Here is a 20,816-nt window from a genome sequence, read left to right on the forward strand (position 1 = left end):
CACCCCCACTCTTGCCATTCTCGCCTAGGTGAGAATGATGTGTACCTGCGCATGCAGCTTCCTGGTTATGTATGTCACATATCCACAGATGTCACATATCCCAGGAGGCCCCACCTACAGCGGCCAGTGGGTAGGCCTGGTGTTTATCATCTGGGCCAGCTGCCCAAACCTGTAAGAGGAAGCTGGGTTCCTGATGACACCAGAGGGAGATTGCAGCATGGGCTTTGTTCCTGATGACACCAGAGGTAGACTGCAGCAGGGCATTGCTGGATTCACTGGGCAGGCAAGTAACTGAACTAAGAACAACCCTATATAACAGGTAAGAAAGGTGGCACCCAAGCTACCAATCCACTAACCTAGAGCAGCCCAATCACCAATTATTTGTTTTTTTTTACATTTGCATACATACCCTTACTTCACTCGGTCCAGGGTTGTGCCATCATTAAGCTTCTTCCTCTTCTTTTATTCCTGCTGCCATGGGTGGGTCCCGAGTGCCAGAGTGGCATCACTGTCTGTATCATACTCCCTTGATCCCAGGGCGGCTTGATGACATACCCTCAGAGGGTGGAGCCTTGACACTCTGGGGTCACAGGAAGTGGGTTGAATGACGATAGGGGTCATTCAAGATTAAATAGAAGTCACATTAAATATGTGAGTCTGCAGGGGGCAGCAACAGAAATAGGGTGGGCATCCCCTATGCATTTTATTATTCAACTGCTGTAACAATGAATATTTACTTTTATATATAGATTTTTCTTTTTCTTACATTTTTTTTTTTTATATCATTTTTTTTTTCCCAGTCTCGAGTTGGAATTTAGGAAGCCTTGCCATAATGCTGATGTTACTGGTTCAACAGCAGCTTCTCCTACGGGAGAGCAGCAGGGCTATGAAATTGTAGAGGAGGCACAAGGAACTGTGAGCAATCTAGTACAAAGTTGGAGGACCTCAGCTGTGCCAGTAAGGTTATTTCCAGATTTCCCCCACCTAAATACCAGTCGTGAAGGTGCCAGGAGGCAGAAAACGAAGTACATTTGCAGTAGAACCACATTCAAAATTGAAAGAGAAGGCAACTGTGATGGGGAAATTTATGTCAAACATTTTATACATTTAAAAAAAGTAAGAAAAAAAAAAGAAGAAAAACAGAAAATGAAGAATAATGTATCTTTAATTGCAACCCCCTGTTGAACATCAAAGCCCCAGTGGTTTGTAATCACGTTCTGTTCCCGGAGATTACAATACATCACTCTTTCAGGCTGGGTGTTCTGTTAAAACTGGGACTCAGAACAGAGAACATCAATCACCCCGCATTATTACTTGTCTTTTATCACTCCTGTCTTATGGCAACAAAAAAAAAAAAAAAAAATTCCCCAACATTTAAGCAGCAACCTGGGAATAACACAACGTAAGAGTAATATTTCAGCTCCTAGTTTGTCCAATGCGCAATATGATTTACTTACACTTCTCAAAAGAATTCAGAGAATTCAGACACATTCAAGTAATGCATAACGTGACAGATCATCTGACGCAACAAAGTATTTCTAAAAGGATTTTTTTTTTTTTAGAAGGGAGACTAATACAATAATACCAGGTAATTATAAATTCAACTTCAACAAAAGATACAGGAGATACGCCCAACCAAGCATTCAAAATGTTTTTACTGAACCATAAAAAAACAAATAACTTAGGTTCATTTAAATTCAAAAAGAAAGGACTAAATCTGTTCCTGGAAGGCCTCTAATGAAATATCTATGCAATTTCAAAACTCACGACTAGGCGGTTTATAGAGTGAGAATCCTCTGGCAGAAATTTACCACGAGCGCTTGTTAAGAGTACTAAAACCTCCAAGCAGAAGTTGAACTGAGAGCAAAAACTGGTTAATTTAAAGAGAACTATGGGATTGTTTTTTATTTTTTTCAGTATCATACTTACCTAGGTGGATGCTGCATCTGTCCCCCGGCTCCTCTGCACTGAGAACTGAGCGATCGAACATCACCGATGGCTCGGTTCTTACAGCTCCCCGAGCGGAGAGCTGCTGACTGTCAATCAGCGGCTCTCCTGCTCTGCTCCTCCTCACGCACTGGAGCGCTGAGCTGTGGAGGGGTGAGGAGTGACCGTCTCAGGCTCTCAGTGGCTCGCTGAGAGGTTGAGACGGGTGTCAGTCCAAGCACCTGGCGGTTCCCGACTTCCATTGTCGGGATGACATGGTGCCTGAACTAATTTCTGTGATGTCAGCAGAGAGCGGACTTGAGTGCGAAACGGATTGCACTCCTGTGATCCATAGGAGAAGCCCAGCCAAACGAGCTTTGGCTGGACTTCTCCTTTTAGAAATACTCACAATTTTGCAGTGTTTACAAGCACAACCTCCGGGATTCTCTTTGCGCCCCATGACTCCAAACATCACTGTGAATGCCCAACCCCTCTGGCTGCCTGTGCCCTGCATGCGTGTCCCTTCTAGTTCCCTCTGGCTCAAAAAAGCAATGATTATACTCATAAACAAATGAGTTTGCAAGCATATCAATATACTGTATTTATTGGTGTATAACACTCACTTTTTCACCATGCAAATCAGGTGCAAATAGCGTTTGCGTGTTATACGCCAATACTTCAATTTTAGCTGCCTCGGAGGGGGGCCGAATGAGCGCCATCAGATTACATACAGTGAGAATCTCCTGTTCACTTGGTGGCCTCTGTAATAGGAAGTCCCGTCTCCTGGGCCGCCATTGGACCACTGTTCTATCATAGTAGATTCCCTGTCCCCTCTAGGCTGCAGATGGGCATCAATCAGGTTGCACTGATGGCAATGGTGAGGCTGCTGCATTGTGGCAATGGTGAGGCTGCTGCATTGATGGCAATAGTGAGGCTGCATTGATGTGGACTGATGAGGCTGCATTAATGGCACTTGTGAGGCTGCAGATGGGCATTGATCAGGCTGCATTGATGGCAATGGTGAGGCTGCAGATGGGCACTGACCCTTATTTTGCTTCAAAGTTCCTTATTTAAAATTTAAGTTTTTTTTCCTGAAACTTCCCTCTTAAAATGAATGTGCGTGTTATACGCCTGTGCGTGTTATACACCGATAAATACGGGTATTCAAAGTTACAATCGTCAAATCTGTAGCACTTGTTTCCCAGCATAAGAAGAAGCCATTCAGGTTGAATATGGTTGACGCGTTTCAAGTGTAACCCCCGTCATCAGAACCAAGAAGCTCCATCATCAGGTTCATTAGCATCATCAGGCTCTGATGAAGAGGGGTTACCCCTTGGAACAGATCTGCCATAGTTGGACCTGGATGGCCTCTTCCCATGATGGGGAACAAGTGCTACAGAGTTGGTGTTTGTGATTTTGAATATACTGATACGCTTGTGCACTTTTTTGTTTGTGAGTATAATAACTGCTTTTATGAATCAATAGTGTTTAAAGTGGTTGAGGCAGAAGACAACAACAGAATATTATTTACCACCTATGTATAGTAGAATACTACTTTGACACAACCTGAAAGGATAAACACGTTAAGCAGCAATACTGACAGCATTTCTTGAAAGAGAACCCCAGGCCAGCCTGTTTAAACTCTGATCCTAATGAGAGATGCAGCTAAACTTGGATGGTGTAAGGGCCCTTTAAGTAGCAATGACAGAATGTCCCCGCTGCAGATCTGATGGTCTTCACCGGCAGTCGGAGCTCATTAATTGTATCCAATAGGGTGTATTAACAGAGTGGTAGTATATCTTGTGATGACTGTAGCTAAAGAGAATTATATGTTCAAATAAAGGTGCAGTGAAGTGTTCCCAAGGTAAAGCTGTCTGTGCACAGTGTCCCAATGAAACAAAGGAAAGGCTTGCAAAGATGGGCAATGACCCTCTCACCAATGACCAGGCAGATTCAATGCCTTCCAGCTAGCGACTCCCGAATGGGCGTCCTGGCTGCAGATCCACTTGCGATGATCCCCCGTTATGGAGCGCAAAGCGTGGATAGCTGCACTGTAGAGATGGTACTGATCAGAAGTCCGATAAACAGCAGGCAACGCTGTATCCCATTTCGGTTGGGCTAGGAATGCTGTGGACCGTGCGGTAGGCTGTGACCTCACTCTCCTGGTGTGGAGAGGTCCTTCACACATGAGGCCCCGGAGGAAGAGACCGCAAGGCGGGTCTCTGGTTCCTTTTATAGTTCTTCCCAGCAATCTCCCTGGTGGTAGCAAAGATCCCTGGGATATGTAGTCCGAATGCATAGTCATGCAGGGTAACAGCCGTCTGTTGGAACTACTACCAATCCCACAATCCCTTTGGTTGGGCTCACAAATATGATGTCAGTTTGATAACGCTGGGCACTAGAGGGATAATGTAGTATAAGATAGGGCAGGGAATAACTTTGTGGCAATTATAGTCCATATTGCTACAGGTATAATGAGCAGATATTTTAAATTGTTTAATTTCCATCATCAGCTCCTTTAACAAAGAGCAAGCCTCCTGTAACAGTACCGCGCATGCCAACAATCAATTGCTGCAGCGAGCAAGAGACCTCCGCTAAAGACCTCTATTAACAACCAGCAACGGCTTCCAGGGTCACGTTGGTCCTTTTATCGTTGGAACGGACATTTTGCCGATTTCCATAAATGAGCCCACGTGTGCGCTATTACCAGCAAACACGATACAGTGAAAATACCTTGAACAATCGAATTGTATTAATTCCAATGGAAATATCTGCCAACATTTAAGCTGAATGAGTTAAATGTATTGTAAGCATTCTCCTATAGTCGCCCGACAACCTTATTAAATAAAGAAGGGACACAAAAAGGGGGGGGCTGTGAAATGATTAATCCTTTTAATATCCTCCATATGCCCTACGATTAATCCCCGAGCAACAAGAAGCCGGACGTAGGCTAGCAGGAAGACCACCCATCAAGAGCTGCTGCTAACAAGTCTTCTCGCTTGCAGTGGACTCAAAAGCTTTTAACACCGCAGGAAGCGCGGGATGAAACGCATTTCAGACCGGCTCACACGCTCGGCGCGATTGTTTGTGCTGTGCACACGTGTGACTATGGATCTTTATAGAAGCAGAGAATTCAATCAGAGTTTACCAAAAATACATTCTCTCCATGGGGGGAGGGGAAGGGAGGGGGGGTCTTAGCTTGAAAGCCACAATTAAGCAATACCTCCTATTCGGTGACGCCATGGTTTAGGGGTCATGCATAATCTCACAATGACCCGTATCATATCATTTATATCCCTCATAATAGCGTAGTGAGTCACTCAGGAATAAAGTCCTTGCTGTGAGTTGACTCGGGAATACATCAAAGCTGTAAGCAATCAACGAAAGGGATTTCTTCTAAATTGCGCTATTTTTTTTTTAATATGCTGCCGATTTTAATAGCCTGCACAATTACAAAAATAAAATAATGTCTTGGTACTAGGGCTGGGCGATTTTCTAAAAAAAAAAAAAAAAATCTGCGATTTTCTTAAAAAAAAAAAAAACTCGATTCATAATTCGAATCGAGTTTTTTTTTTTGGACACTGCGCCGGTCCTGAGGAGCTGCGATTCAAAATTTAAGCAAATCGATTTTTTTAGATTTTTTTTTTTTTTCAGGTCCTGAGGAGCTGCGGGCAGGAGTTTTTAGGCGAGGCCGCAGCTTCGGCCTAGTCCGCGAGGCCGGACGCCGCGGACTAGGCCGAAGCTGCGGCCTCGCCTAAAAACTCCTGCCCGAAGCTCCTCAGGCCCAGCGCGGAGAAAAAAAAAAAATGTAAAAAAATTGATTTGCTTAAATTTTGAATAGATTTGACCTCTCAACTCGATTCAAGATTTAAATCGATTTTTTCCCCAGCCCTACTTGGTACTTGGGTAATAAGGGGTATACATACCAGGATTCAAAGGAGCTTAACCCTTTCACTGCCAGGGCTGTTTTTGCACATGGATGGCATGAATCTGCTGTCATGTGATCTGCTGCGATTGATCACAGCGGTCACATGGTCCCGGCAGCGGACGGATACACTGACCAGTCATCGGCTGGACACAACCGATGGCTGATCAGTGTACCGGCCCACTGCTGGGACCATGTGACCGCTGTGTAGGGTTGCCACCTGTCCGGGATTCACCCGGACAGTTCGGGTTTGGAATCATGCGTCCGGGTTTCAGACTGCCTGAAAACCGGACACATGATTCACACTGGACTATGGCTTCAGTTGTCAGTTGCTGGCTGCAGTTGTCTAAGCTGAGAGTGTTTGTTACACTCTCTTTCACACTGCCCAAAGCCAACACTAACAATCCCCCCCCCCCACCCAAACACACACAGACGGGAGAGGGCTCGATCTGCACCTCTTCCTCCTGCCCCTACCCCTCTGTGTCGGCCCACACTCCAATCCCCGGCGCTGGGCCTCAGAAAAGGAACATGGGGGCCAGTAATTTGATGTCCAGCAGCCTCAGATATATCTGGATGAGAGGTGCTGACTGCCAAGGGGTGAGTGAGCTCACCATCCATCCCTGTCTGTAACTGAAGTCTCCCCCCTTCTCTCTCCTGCCTCTGAGTACACTAAGGTAAATCAGGGTTCTCAGAGCACCCCTTACATCCGAGTTCCCCTTTACACCGGAGGCCACCATTTTCCCCTTTATATCAGAGTCCTCTCTGTACATCAGACTTCTCAGTGTTCCCCCTTAATTCAGGATTCCCAGAGCATCCCTTATGTTAGAGGCCCCCAGAGTTCTCCCTTACATCAGAGTCTGCAGAGTCCCCCCTTAGAGTGAAAGGGAACTCTGCAAGTTCAGATGTAAAGGGGGAATTCTGTGGACTCTGATGTAAAGGGGAACTCTTGTTAACTTCATATGATTAGAAATGTTATTTAATAGCAAAATATATGTATAGTTTATACTATAAAAAGAAAAAGCTGTGTGCCGCTAAAATGTTCGGGTTTGACTTGAAGAAAAGGTGGCAACCCTACCGCTGTGATCAATCACAGCAGATCACATGACAATTGTAAACAATGAATGGCTTCCTTTCATTCCATCCATGTGGCGCGATCCGGGAGGACGCCATATGACATCCACCTGGATCGACAAAAGTCCCTCCCGGCTGTCATTTTGCTATTGCCAGGGCAAGAACTGGTTAAAAAAAAAATAATAATTTTAGACCTGAAGATTAGATAAAACCCCCAAATGTTATATATTTTCTAACAGCAAAACACCCTGCACAATCAAATGGTGGTAGTTCCAATTTTTTTTTTTTTTAGGTCACCTGATATTAGTGCAATGGTTTCTCAAACATAAAAAACGTCAGTAAAAAAAATACCCTAAAATTATTTTAGGGCACACCTCCACAATATATTTTTTCATAATATATAAAGGTTGGAGTTGCTCTGAATAAATAGATACCTAACATGTCAAGACCTAAAATTGCTTACGTCTGTGAAACGGCGACTAACTTCAGTATCCTAAATTCTCCAATGGCCACGCTTTAAAAGTGCCTACTGGTCATCCGTTTAGAATTAAACTATGAATAATGGGCCTAGGATTATTTCTCTCACTCCGGTTTGCAAAGTGATATGTAACACGTGTAGCGGAATCAACATTTTTTTGTGCGTAGGCCCCTCCACTGCGTGTGTCATGGTTCATATGTGTGTGTGTGTGGGGATAAGGTGGGGCTCAAAATGTTTGCGGGGGTGGGGAAATTTTTTTTTTTTACAGTAAACAAAAAGTCCTCTATATAATATTATTTTGGTGTGACAAGTTTTCTTTAATAGGACATCAGAGATCTTTTAGACCCCTGATGTCTCAGCTACCTTCCATTGAAGCTAATAGAGCACAGATCATAATCCATCAACTGTTTCCTCAGGCACAATGGTTGGTAGGGGGTGATCTGTGAATGGTTGTTCGCTGGTTCTCCTCTACCTGACGCACCCGCCATGCCATCCTGGATCCACCAATGGGAATAGGGAGCCCTGGAAACATGCTAGCGCAGTGATGGTGAACCTTGGCACCCCAGATGGTTTGGAACTCCATTTCCCATGATGCTCACCTACACTGTAGCGTAGGTGAGCATCATGGGAAATGGAGTTCCAAAACATCTGGGGTGCCAAGGTTCGCCATCACTGTGCTAGGGGCACATGCATGGGGAAGGGGGAGGCACAAAAGTTCTCAGGGTCTTTTAGACCCCTGATGTCTCACCTACCTTCCATTGAAGATAAAGGAACTCAGATCATGCTCCATTAACTTCTTGACCAGACACAGCGGTTAGGAAAGTGACACTTGAAACCAGAAGGATTGTAATGCATGACACTTCTGGGTTCTTACTAGGTAGGGGAGATCAGAGGAGGGTGGCTACATTCCTACATACATGAAGAACAAACATTGCCACCCTCTAACAGAAAATCGGATCACAGAACCAGAAAAAAGGGAATCTAGAGATTGGGGGAGGGTGAGAGATTTAAGAATACATACTTGAATGGAATTTTTTCTTTTTTTTAACTTGGAGGTTAGTGTCACTTTAAGCATTTACAGAGGGCAAACAAACATATAGAGCAGAGATATGCAATTAGCGGACTTCCAGCTGTTGCTAAACTACAAGTCTCATCATGCCTCTGCCTCTGGGTGTCATGCTTGTGGCTATCAGAGTCTTGCTATGCCTCATGGGACTTGTAGTTCTGCAACAGCTGGAGGTCCGCTAATTGCATATCCCTGATATAGACTATACAATGGGCACCACAAGGTAAGTGGTCCTAAGCCACTGTGATCCATCACTGAAGCCCTGATAAAAACCTCAACACTTCCGGGTGTGGGGCTCACCCCTCCTTCCAGGACCCCCAACCCAGAACATCACTACCAAATTTATTGGTCTTTATAGCACATTTCTAATACACTGGTGTGAATGCTAAACAAGTCAATAAGTTTCTTGCTGGCAGTCTGTTAATATGGCAAAATATTCATAAAAATGTTACGTTATAATATTTTATCCTCAGGGGTGCAACAATGCGTGCAATATTCCCAACCAAAAAGCTCATCAATGCCAAGCGGATTTTCTTTTCTCTCCGTAGCATTAAATACTCTGCATAAAGTATGTGGTTACATTTTGTTATGTAAATGCCAAGCGGAAAAAGGCGGTTTTAGGCTAGGTGTGTGAAACACATTGGTTTCTCCAAGTCCATTGGGCCTCCTGCAAACTTATTAAATGGTAATGTGCACTTTCTATTATCAATCTGACACATGGGTCTGTGTTCCTGGCAACCAGGAGCCTTTTCTGCTACTGCTGAATTACTTCCAAAATTGCCCAGGTTGCCATGACGATGTAATTTTGAAGCCTACCTGGCAATACGTCACGTTTCGCTGGGTCTTCTTGTGCTCCGCCAGATCACCTTTATAACTACAAGAACACATATGATCCCAATGACATAATTAATGAGGATGGAAAATAAGACACCTCCGTAAAAGTTCAATCTCCCAAGAACTCCAGTAGTTCTGGTCCCAGGAAAAGCAGAGCAGATCCCACCACCCTCCTAACCCAGGGGGCAGCTGTGGCTATGTTTATTTCACATTGGAAAGCTAAGGCCTTAGGCTAGGTTTACATTATACAGGTGCGATGAGGCCCCGTGTGTAGGGCAGGGTAATTTCTTTACAAAGGTTTTTTAAATTTTGTAACAGAAAGGTTCAGATCATCTTATCCATGAGAAAACAGCAAGACAAAAGGGAAAAAAAAAAAAAAATCTGGAGGTGGATATATGGGATCATTCCCTTCAGGTGAAAAAAAATGGTACATACAACATTATTGTCAACTGAACAAGATCACAAATGAGCCCTAGAGTGGGCATTTCAAAAGGTGGACAAGTAAACATGGGCAGTGGATGGAGATAATGGCCTTAGCTAAGGGAAAAGAGAGAAAGTGGATGGAGCCCAAGAGACAACTCCGAGTGAGAAAACAGAAGAGAAGAGAAAGAATAGGAAGGCCTCCACCTGAAGGCAGTAAGAGAGCAGTAAAGAAAAAAAAGAAAAAAAAGGGGGGGTGAAAGAGAAAGGGTTTGTAAGGGAAGGAAAGAGGGAACGGGTAAGTTCCCACGTGGTTCAAACCATGGCACAGCAAAGAAGTTGGCTGTCCAATCTCCATCAATCATGAAGAGTAAGGTGTGGTCAAGGTTAAGATGGTCATTGTAGGATAACCACGGGTCCCAAATTTTCAAAAATGTAGCATGGGAGTCAGTAAGTGTAGAAGTGAGTTTTTTGTGGATCATGGTTGCCATAAGCCTTTGCCTGACCTCAGCGAAGTTAAGGAACGGTTGGCGCCAAGCCTTTGCAAAGGTCGGTTGGGCCACCAGAAACACAAACCCCATCACCTTCCTTTGGGTTTTAGTCAAAGATGGGATTGACTTATGGAGCTGAGCTTCGCAGGGGACGTGCACAAAGGAAACTTGTAAAATTAATGTAATCAGAGTAGATCCGGGTCCAGAAATGCAGAGCCTTCAGGCATGACCACCAAATATGGAAAAGGATGCCCGGTTCCCAACTTCTACGAAAAAAAATGGGAGACGCAGAGGGAACTAATTTGGCTATACACATCGGGGTCATATACCATCGGGACAGTAACTTATAGGCATTCTCCTGGGCAAATATATTCCGGAAAACATTTAGATGCGTCAATCGGACTGGTCCAAAGTTCAACCTCCCATTTCGGAACATGGGGAAGTGTGCAGTATCCCATGGCATCAGTCAGGGAGGTGTATAAGTCAGACACTAGACCAGGGCAACCTATTAATTTCAATGGGCTGCCCCTCTCACATAAAACGTGGAGAAGTGGTCCCCTAGGGGATCCCTGTGGTACTGCACCGAATGTTCCTTCAGGTCTCTAGCACCTGCTGGCACTACCAAGGGCAGAGATTATCGGCAATGGGGTCCGAGCTAACTGGCACACAATCTGGAATTGGTTGGTAAAGGGGCAGAGATAATTGGAACGTGTGTGTAGGGCAGCCTATTAATATTAAAATTGGAAGATAAATCTCCCCATTTGGACAGAGACAGCAAATAAAATAAATACTTAAAATACAATACAGAAATACGTTTCTCTATTAAATATTTAAGTGGAGAGAGCATCATTAATATTGTTCATGTTAAGTACACTTAGACATGCCAAGTAATGTGTAAGTATAACACTTCCAGGTATTTATCATTGTTAAAAGAAACCACAGTACTCTCCTGGACAATGCCTTTTTTTTTTTGTCTCCAGGAGAATGGCTCTATCTTTGCAGAGTCTATTATCCAAGATCACCATCTACTTCTTGGACCGAGATGCTGACCCAGAGACGGCACAATCATGTAAATCCTGGTAGATGTGCAGTTCATAGCTATGTTCACAAATGTTTGACACAATAAAACATTTGGAAATTTTTTTTTTTTTAACACACCTCTAAATGCCTGTTGCTAGGGGGTCCCTCGTAGTCTGCCTCTTTCAGTGCCTGGGCTGGTGAGATCACTTCCCCTCGGCGCAGGAAGGGCTCAGCTCTGCTCCCTCCCTCTTGTCAATCATCTGGGACACATTACAGGTCCCAGATGACTGAGCGACCAACCATGGGGCACGGCGCCGCTCGCGCATGCACAGTGGGTGCCCGGCTGTGAAGCCACAGCCCGGCGCCCACAGTTGCAATTCCGGCGCCGCCAAACGGAGGGGGAGACGAGCGGGGCTTCTATCCCTCGCATCGCTGGACTGTGGGACAGGTAAGTGTCCGATTATTAAAAGTCAGCAGCTGCAGTATTTGTAGCTGCTGACTTTTAATTTTTTTTTTAAAAAATGGGAACTCCTCTTTAACACTTCAGCTGTCAACAGGGGAGACCCACTGACAGCTGAAAGAACCGAGCCTGAAAGTATTGGTTTCAGGTATCGTGCATTTGCACGAGTACCGATACTTGTGCAAATACTCGGTATCGGCACAGATACCGATACTAGTATCGGTGCAACCCTAATATTATACATTATATATATATATATATATATATATATATATACACACACACACACACACACACATACATATATACACACACATACATACACATATTATTTATATATATATATATATATATATATATATATATATATATATATATATATATATATATATATATATATGTTTATATTATATAAATATATAAAATTTGCAATTTAAAATCTGCAGCCTCGCGGTGGGTGTTGCATAATTAGATGACAAATCAGGTTTTTGCACCTGCCTGTAATATGTAAATAAATTCACAAGATTATCTTATTTTTAGAATCATCAAGCAGAAAACTGCATTGTTCCTAATGATCCAGTCATCCTGTTGCTCCGCAGATAATAAATGGCTGCCGGCAGCCTAAGCGAGCCCAGGAAATGACAAGATGTTATTTCTTAAAGGGAAAAGGAACTTGCTAATCTCCAGCAGAGAAAAGGGGGGGGGGGGGGGTACAGAAGAATGGGTCGGTGTAGCGTGCATCCCGCCACACTGAGGCTGCAGTTTTGCCTCGCAGCTCCTGCGCTGTTTCGGATAATTCTGAAGTCAGCAGGATCCGGCTTCCTCTCCTCCTTCTCCTCGCCGCTTTGATATATCACTTTCAGAGGGCTTGGCTCCCCTGAGGCCTCCTGTGCTTTACTCTTACCCCCAAGTCTCAGAGAGGACATGAAAGGATCATGGTTGTGTTCCTATTTCACGGATCTCTTTCATTGACTGAGATCAGAAGCCTTTTCTTATCGGAGGTAAATTGGGGCAACTTGCGTTTGGAACTCTGGGCTATTCTGCCTGGATTCCAGATACTCGTCAATGATTCACAAAGTGCAGAAGCGTCTGCTGAAGACCAGCCGCCGTGTATTTTTAGTGAGTTCTCAGATCGCCTTAATACTGCAACTTTTACCTGAAAGTCACTTTCTTATTCTGACTTGTTTGCTGCACTAGATATCCCCTGCTTATGGTTTGCAGATACTGGGCCCAGGGGTAGGCAGAAGAGGCAACGGCCTAGGACGCTTTAGCACGTGGGGGGGGGGGGCCATCTTCCCCTTGGGTGCTAAAGAACCTTATCCTGCCACTGGGCACAGGTATTAGCATCTGTGCTAAATGACTGCTGAAATAAAGGTCAACTGCAAGATAGGGTTTGTTTCTAAAAGTCTGAAACTGTCTTTTTTAGGGTTGCACCGTATCGGTACCAATACCGAGTATTTGCACAAGTATCGGTACTCATTCAAATGTACCGATACCTGAAACCGATATTTTCAGGCTCTGTTCTTGAGCTGTCAGTGGGTCTCCCCAGTGTTAAAGAAGTCCGGTAATTGGAGCTGTGAAAAAAAAAAAAAAAAGCAGCCGGCAATGTTTATTAACAACATTGCTCAGCCCTGAAACACTAAAATTAAAAGAAACATTGTTTCTTTTTGTATATTTCTGTTTCTTCATCTGCAGCTCAAAGGGATGAACAAATGTTCCTCTGTTTAACCCCTTAATAACCCTTAATTTACTCTAATCAGCCTTAATTAACCCCCTATCCTCCTCCTTTTAATTATTATTTTCCTGCTTTTTTTTCATGTCTATTTTATAAACGACAATTAAAACTTTTTTTTTGTTTGCTTTTTACATTACATTTTACATTATTTTTCTAGATTAACCACTTAAGCTCCAGGACTTTTCTGGCACTTTTTGTTTACATGTAACAATCAGTATTTTTTTGCTAGAAAATGTGCCGATACCGATACTAGTATTAGTATCGGTATAACCCTACTTTCTAAATCTCCACGTTTCTCTTGTTAGGGTACTCCCCTGCTCTCCCCACCTATACTAACCCGCATCCAGCCTTCCTGTTGGAGTCATGGGATTCATTTCTGTATAAGCCTTGTTTTGGTCAGAGTCCGACATGGGCTGCCGTTAGATTCCACTAATCAGAAAAGTTCAGGCTGATTGATGAACTCTAGCAGGGGGCGTGTCAGGTCACTGCAGAGTGACCACTGCTTCCACAAACAAAGAAACAGACTTTTTTTTCCAGCATAAAGCAGGGCACAGATTCTTCTATTCTCCCTGTGGCTGCTTTGCAAAGAAAAGCAACTCAGTAAATTCTCATTTAGACACTGAGAACTTACTGTTTTCCAGACGTTTATATAAAGCTGAAACTTCAAATGGGATTTAAAGAGGAACTTCACCCAAAAGGGGAATTTCCACTCCACCCCCTGCCAGGCCCCCCACCATATTTGGAACTTTTTTAGTTTAGTTAAACCCCCACCCCCTCAACACCCTCCCTTTGCCCACAGCCTTTTGGGACACGTCACCGGTCCTAAAAGGCTGCGGGACCATTCACAAAGCGCAGCGTGTTTCGGGGGACGTACCCCTTTTCTCAGAAAGGAGGAAGCTGGCACATGCCCCGAAAGATGTCAACATAATAATCTGAATACCGTATATACTCGAGTATAAGTCGTTCCGAGTATAAGTCGAGGCCCTAATTTACCACAAAAAAAAAAAATGGGAAAAACTTAGTGACCCGAGTATAAGACGAGGGTGAGAAATGCACAGCTACTGTAAGTGGAAAAGAGGGTCAACAATGCCCATTTGCAGCCTCACTGTGCCCATTTGCATGCCTCACTGTGCCCATTTGCAGCCATAGGTCCCCCGAACTTCAAACTCGGTAGTTAAGGGTTCCTAGATGCCCCCTAGCTGCAGCCAAAATTTGGGGTCTCTGAACCCAAATGGTCCCGAAATGACATTGCTGCAGATGGACACAGTTGACCGACTTTGGGGCCCCGTATCTCGGGGCCACTTAGTGCTAGGAACCCCAAATTTGGTGTGCAAACTCAGTTGAACTAGCACCATAAAATATCCAGCTGGGGTTTCTAGCACCAAGTGTCCCCGAGATACAGGGCCCCAAAAATCGGTTCAGAAAATGTCAAGCACTTTTCTACAGCAGAGAATGACATTTTCCGAACTGGATTTGGGGCCCCGTATCTCGGGGCCACTTGGTCCTAGGAACCACAGCTTTGGATATGTTATGCTACCAGTTCCACTGGGTTTGGACACCAAATTTGGGGTTCCTAGCACAAAGTGGCCCTGAGATACGGGGCCCCAAAGTCAGTTCAGAAAATGTCAAGCACTTTTCTGCAGCAGAGAATTACATTTTCCGAACCGATTTTGGGGCCCCGTATCTCAGGGCCACTTAGTGCTAGGAACCCCAGCTTTGGATATGTTATGGTTCCGGTTCCACTGGGTTTGCACACCAAATTTGGGGTTCCTAGCACCTAGTGGCCCTGAGATATGTGGCCCCAAAGTCGGTTCAGAAAATGTCAAGCACTTTTCTGCAGCAGAGAATGACATTTTCCGAACTGGCTTTGGGGCCCCGTATCTCGGGGCCACTTGGTCCTAGGAACCGCAACTTGGGATATGTTATGGTACCAGTTCCACTGGGTTTGCACACCAATTTTGGGGTTCCTAGCACAAAGTGGCCCTGAGATACGGTGCCCCAAATTCGGTTCAGAAAATGAAATTTTTTGTTGCAGAAAAGTGTTTGACTCGAGTATAAGTCGAGGGGGGCACTTTCAGCACAAAAAAATGTGCTGAAAAACTCAACTTATACTCGAGTATATACGGTATGTCGGGGTCGCCCCATGGCTAGATGTGATCTCCATTATGCTTGCATTTATTCATGTTTTGTGAGCATATTTTTGGCTTATGCTTGTTACTAAAAGTGGTTTTGGTAATGCATTAGGGCCTAGGCATTTGTGTCCTCCTGTATGTTTTTACAGACTGACCGAATCAAAGTTATTATCAGAGGCTCAGGAAAGAACGAAAAAATGAAATGAGTTAATTGTGACTTTACCTTGTGAGCTCGGACAATTCTCCTCGTCACTATTGTCCTTGCAGTTATTCTCCCCGTCACAGACGAAGCTCTTGTCTATACACCGCTTGTTCTTACAATGGAAGCGAGACGTAGAGCAGAGCAGCGGGTGAGCAGCTAGAAGAGGAGTATATGGAAGATGCTGAGTATATCACTTCTGAATTCCCATCCAAAAATACAATAAACTGTTCATAATTCTGCCATTGCACCATTGGCAAGGACTTAGAAATAAGCAATCATGCCTTTATAAGTGGGGTCCAGGGTCCACCACCCACCAGGAATACCATCGCAAGGAAGTTTTTACAGCTCCCCATATTTATGTACATCTTCAAAAGTTAAAATCTGATTCAACAATCTCCTATAGGTTATCACTGCTGGCAATACACATTTTTTATGAAGAATTTGGTCAAGTTTGTGGTTGATAGATCGATCAATCAGCCTGCCCATACATGGTTCGAATCTCGGCCGGTTCAGCAGGGACCATCTATGGTCGGCTTAATGATCTGCATTAAAGATTTTGCATCTGGTGTTGGGAGAATAAGTAATCTGTAAGCCCCGTTTCCCAGCAGTCCAAGAATGCCAATAGAGCTTGGGACGCTTCTGCTAAGAGCAGTTTATATGCAAGTCTAGGGTTGCACTGATACCATTTTTTTTTTTTATTGGCAAGTACAAGTACCAATACTTTCGGTCAGGTACTCGCCGATACCAACTACCGATACTTAGCGGTGGAATATAAGAAAGGGATTAAAGTGCCATCTAGCAGGCCGTTTAAAGAAATGTTAGAACCTACCGTACATATCTGGCCACATGCAAAGTAATTTACATCAGTGTTCCAGTCCGCCGATGATAGCAAATTAAGACCACTAGAGGTGCTCACAGGGCTGGAGGAGAAGTTCTGGGACCCTGTGGGTATAAGGCAGAAGTGATGTCAGCTTGGGGGGGGGGGGGTGGAACGCCTCTACATCTCCTCCAGCCCTGCGAGCACCTCCAGCGGCCGTGATTTGCTATCATCGGCGGATCAGGACACCTATGTAAATTACTTTGCATGTGGTCAGATATGTACTGCAAGTTCTAAATTTTCTAAACTGCCCACTAGATGGCGCTTTAATCGCTTTCTATACACACACAGGAGCAGTGGGGGAAATTGCATGCAATTCGGACAGGAATCGCACTGCATTTCTGTTCAAATCGCATGCAAGCGATTGTATACCCGCTGTCTTTTTTTTTTTCTACACCTGCAAGGGAAAAGGCATAATGAGCTAGTATGCACCGCATACTAGCTCATTATGAGATACTTACCTTAGAACGAGGCGCCGGCATCTCACCTGGTCCACGCCGAGGGAGCTGACATCTCCCCTCGGCGTGTCTTCCGGGTATCACGGCTCTGGCGCTGTGAGTGGCCGGAGCCGCGATGTCGTCACTCCCGCGCATGCGCGCGGGAGACTTCTGCCCGGCAAGCTCCGGAGTTTGCCGGGCTGTCAGCCGAGAATCCCCTGTGCGCATGCGCCGCTGCAGTCAGTGGCTCATTGCGAGGGGAATATCTTCTAAACCTTACAGGTTTAGGAGATATTTTTTTTACCTACAGGTAAGCCTTATTATAGGCTTACCTGTAGGTAAAAGTTAAAAATAAAGGTATACAACCGCTTGAAATTCTTTGCAGTCCAATTTGCACTGATCCATTTTGTATTGACGCAAATCGCATTGCAAAGTATTGGTTTCGGTATCGGCAGCATTTGGGCGAATACCGATACTCAAACAAATGCTCGGTATTGGCACCGGTATCAGTGCATCCCAATGTAAGTCCTGTATATTTTTGTATAATTTCCTGACCCTCTCGTTAGAACTGAAGAAGAGGATTAAGCCTGGTACACACGGCCAAATATCGGCCAGTATCGGCTGGTTCAACAGACCATGTGTACACCAGCCTGGGCGGCTTCTGTCGAATGGGCATGTTGGGAAACCAGCATCTGATCAGCACTGGCAGGCAATGGCTGTGAGCGCTGACCGGCTGGTGGGAGGGCAGTCCCCCTGTCAGAACACAATAGCTCAGCAGGGAGATCACTGTACTAACATCACACAGTTAGGACAGCAGCTCCCCCAGAGCGTTTTTTTTTTTTCCGTTCAGACTGCTGGGTTGAACAAAAAATAAATTTAAAAAAATGATAGTGTGTACTTGTTAGGGCTAGGCTTAGCCCTTCCTTCTCAGAGGTGGCTGCTCAGCTGTTGGGTAATTGCCAGCTCCTATCTCTCCACAGTTACTCAGCTGTTGATAAGCCGTCCAGTCCAGTGGATCTCTGCCTTCGCCTTGGTCAGCATCACAAGAAACTATCTCCTGCATTCCTGTTTAAAGACTGGCTTTGCTGACATCCCTGCTGGCTCCAGATCCTGCTTGCTGTTCCTCTACATTGATCCCTGACTTCTGGCTTGGCTGACTATCCGTTCCGGTTACTGAACTTTGTCTATGTTTTGACTACGTTTGTTCTTTTTACTTTTATTATTAAACAAGTGTGATTTAACTGTACTTCTGTCTCAGTCTGATTTCATGGTTTCTGACAGTACTAGACATTACCGAATCTACAAAGCGGCTTCAACATTTTAGAACACATCCAGTAAGAGGAGATTAACTTCTACTAGCTACAAAGTCACAAAGTCCAAGAGACTCACTGCAGTTCTCCTCGTCGCTGCCGTCCGGACAGTCCTCGAGTCCATTGCACTGGAAGCGTCCGATGATGCAGTGGACTCCACTGGCACATGGGAAGAATGTCGGACCACACTTCGAATTGGCTTTAGCTGCAAAGGAGAAAAGATGTTCAGGAAGATTCTTGAATGTTCTTTGAGTCAATAGCCAAAAAAGACAAAAAAAAAAAAAGTGACCTCGGTTGGCATGCAAGCAGATGAAGTGAGGTCTGCAAAAACAAACAAATTCTGAGCACTTCCCCCCCTGACCACGATGCATATTTCAAAGGATGGCACACACATATGCAACAAGACAGATGATAACTTCTACTTACAAAGTTTATGAGGTTGCCACCATTCCATAAGGTATATAACACTCACTCCACTTAAATGTAATATTACAATTTTACTAGTTCTTGGAGTTTTATAAAACCTGAAGCTCTAAAACAAGAGATCTGCACACCTTCCAAGTCCTCTCTTAGTGCACATTGACACCAGCTTTGGTCTCTGAAGAGGAGGCATTGTATCACCTTCTGATCCCCTACTTTAAAGTAATAATAAAAGCATTTAAAAAAAAAAAAATAACAAACATCTCATACTTATCTGCTCTGTGTAATGGTTTTGCACAGAGCAGCCCCGATCCTCCTCTCTTTGGGTCCCCTGCAGGCACTCCTGGCCCCTCCCTCCTGCCAGGTGGTCCCCCATAGCAAGCAGCTTTCTCTTGAGCCCTGCTCTGTGTGTCCATTCACATATAGAGTTTGGCTCCGCCCCGCCCCTGCACTCTCATTGGCTCACTGGCTGTGGTTGACAATAGCGGGTGCCAATGGCTTCCGTTCCTGCCTAGCCAATGAGGAAGAGACCTTGGAGAGCCGCTGCTCTCGTGCACATCGCTGGATCAAGATGGGGCTCATGTAAGTATGAGGGGGAGGCTGGGAGGTGTTGCTGCACACAAAAGGTTTTTTTTTTATCTTTATGCATAGAATGCATGGAGGTAAAAAACAAGGAGCCTTAAACACTTTATCCCTTGATCCCTGAACTTGGGGGCAGTAAAAGCACAGCTCGACTTTGGGGTTTTATCCACACCCTCCCCTTTTCACATACTAGTGCGAATGAGCCCTTGGTGTTTGATAGTTAAAGAACAAGCATAACAGGTGTTAGATCTCCTAATATCAAAGTCCAAAATGGTATGTGACCATCGTATTTACCAAGCTGAATCGCTTTTGTGAGGGGCTGCTCCTTTACATCAAAAGCACCCCCAAATGGAAAAGGGGGTCCTGAGAAAAATCCAGACATTTAAACGTAGAAGACACGTTTGAAGCTTCACGCTGGAATACCTGCTGATACTAACATCTTATGTTTAAACTGATTGGAGTGCAGGCATTTCTGAAGTCACATTATGTTTAAAGTGTCACTAAACCCACATCATAAAAAGGTTAAATTGATTGTAAGGGTTCGTTTAAAAAAAAAAATTATATTTATATATATATATATATATATATATATATATATATATATATATATATATATATATATATATATATATATATACACACACACACACACATATACATACATACACATACATATATATATACTTAATATGTATACTTAAAAAAGACATAACAAACATATACTTACCTCCACTGTGCAGCTCGTTTTGCACAGAGTGGCCCCGAACCTCATCTTCTGGGGTCCCCCCGGCGGCTGTCGCGGCTCCTCCCCACATCAGATAACCCCCTAGGAGAAGCGCTCTCCCAAGGGGGTTACCTTGCGGGCGCGCTCCCGAGTCCAGCATTCGGCGGCCATAGCCGCCGAATGTATGACTCGGCCCCGCCCCCTGCATCATTGGATTTGATTGACAGCAGTGGGAGTCAAGGGCTGCGCTGCTATCAATCTATCCAATCAAGAGCCGAGAACACCGGGCAGATAGACAGAGTGTCCCTGACGGGTCAAGTTCCAGGGCTCAGGTAAGTAAAACGGGGGGGGGTTGAAAGGCTGGGGGGCTGGTCACTGACAGGAGCATAGGATGCATTAAGGTGAAGAAACATGAAGGTTTACAACCCCTTTAAATAAATTACATGCTCTTCATACTCAGTCATTATTTTTCTGTATTCTTCAAAAAAAAAAACTGGTTGGTCCTGCTGTTCTCCACCTCCCCCTTCTGTCCATGCCCCCAATTCAGCTAGGGATTTTGCAGCTGTGGTGCCAACTCTGCACATGCTCAGTTTTCAGAGAGTTTCTATGCTGAGCATTTCCTATCTATCACATCTGAGCAGCCCATGTGACTATAGAGTCACACATGTGGGCGTATACACAGTGGTAAATGACAGCCCACCCCCTC

General features: G+C 44.6%; 1 protein-coding gene across 2 annotated transcripts in view; it reads right to left on the reverse strand.

Annotated features, from left to right (window-relative positions):
- The window catches only part of LDLRAD3 (low density lipoprotein receptor class A domain containing 3), a 218,656-nt gene that overhangs the window by 106,855 nt on the left and 90,985 nt on the right, over window positions 1–20,816 (reverse strand). For both annotated transcript variants that reach the window (XM_073604192.1, XM_073604191.1), the window contains exons 3-4: window positions 18,464–18,589; window positions 15,782–15,916 (exon numbers count right to left, since the gene is read on the reverse strand). In XM_073604192.1, the coding sequence (XP_073460293.1) occupies window positions 15,782–15,916; window positions 18,464–18,589 (261 nt within the window). The remainder of the gene's footprint in view (window positions 1–15,781; window positions 15,917–18,463; window positions 18,590–20,816) is intronic.

This window comes from Aquarana catesbeiana, linkage group LG11 (genome assembly GCF_042186555.1).
Source record: "Aquarana catesbeiana isolate 2022-GZ linkage group LG11, ASM4218655v1, whole genome shotgun sequence".
Taxonomy (NCBI): Eukaryota; Metazoa; Chordata; class Amphibia; order Anura; family Ranidae; genus Aquarana; species Aquarana catesbeiana.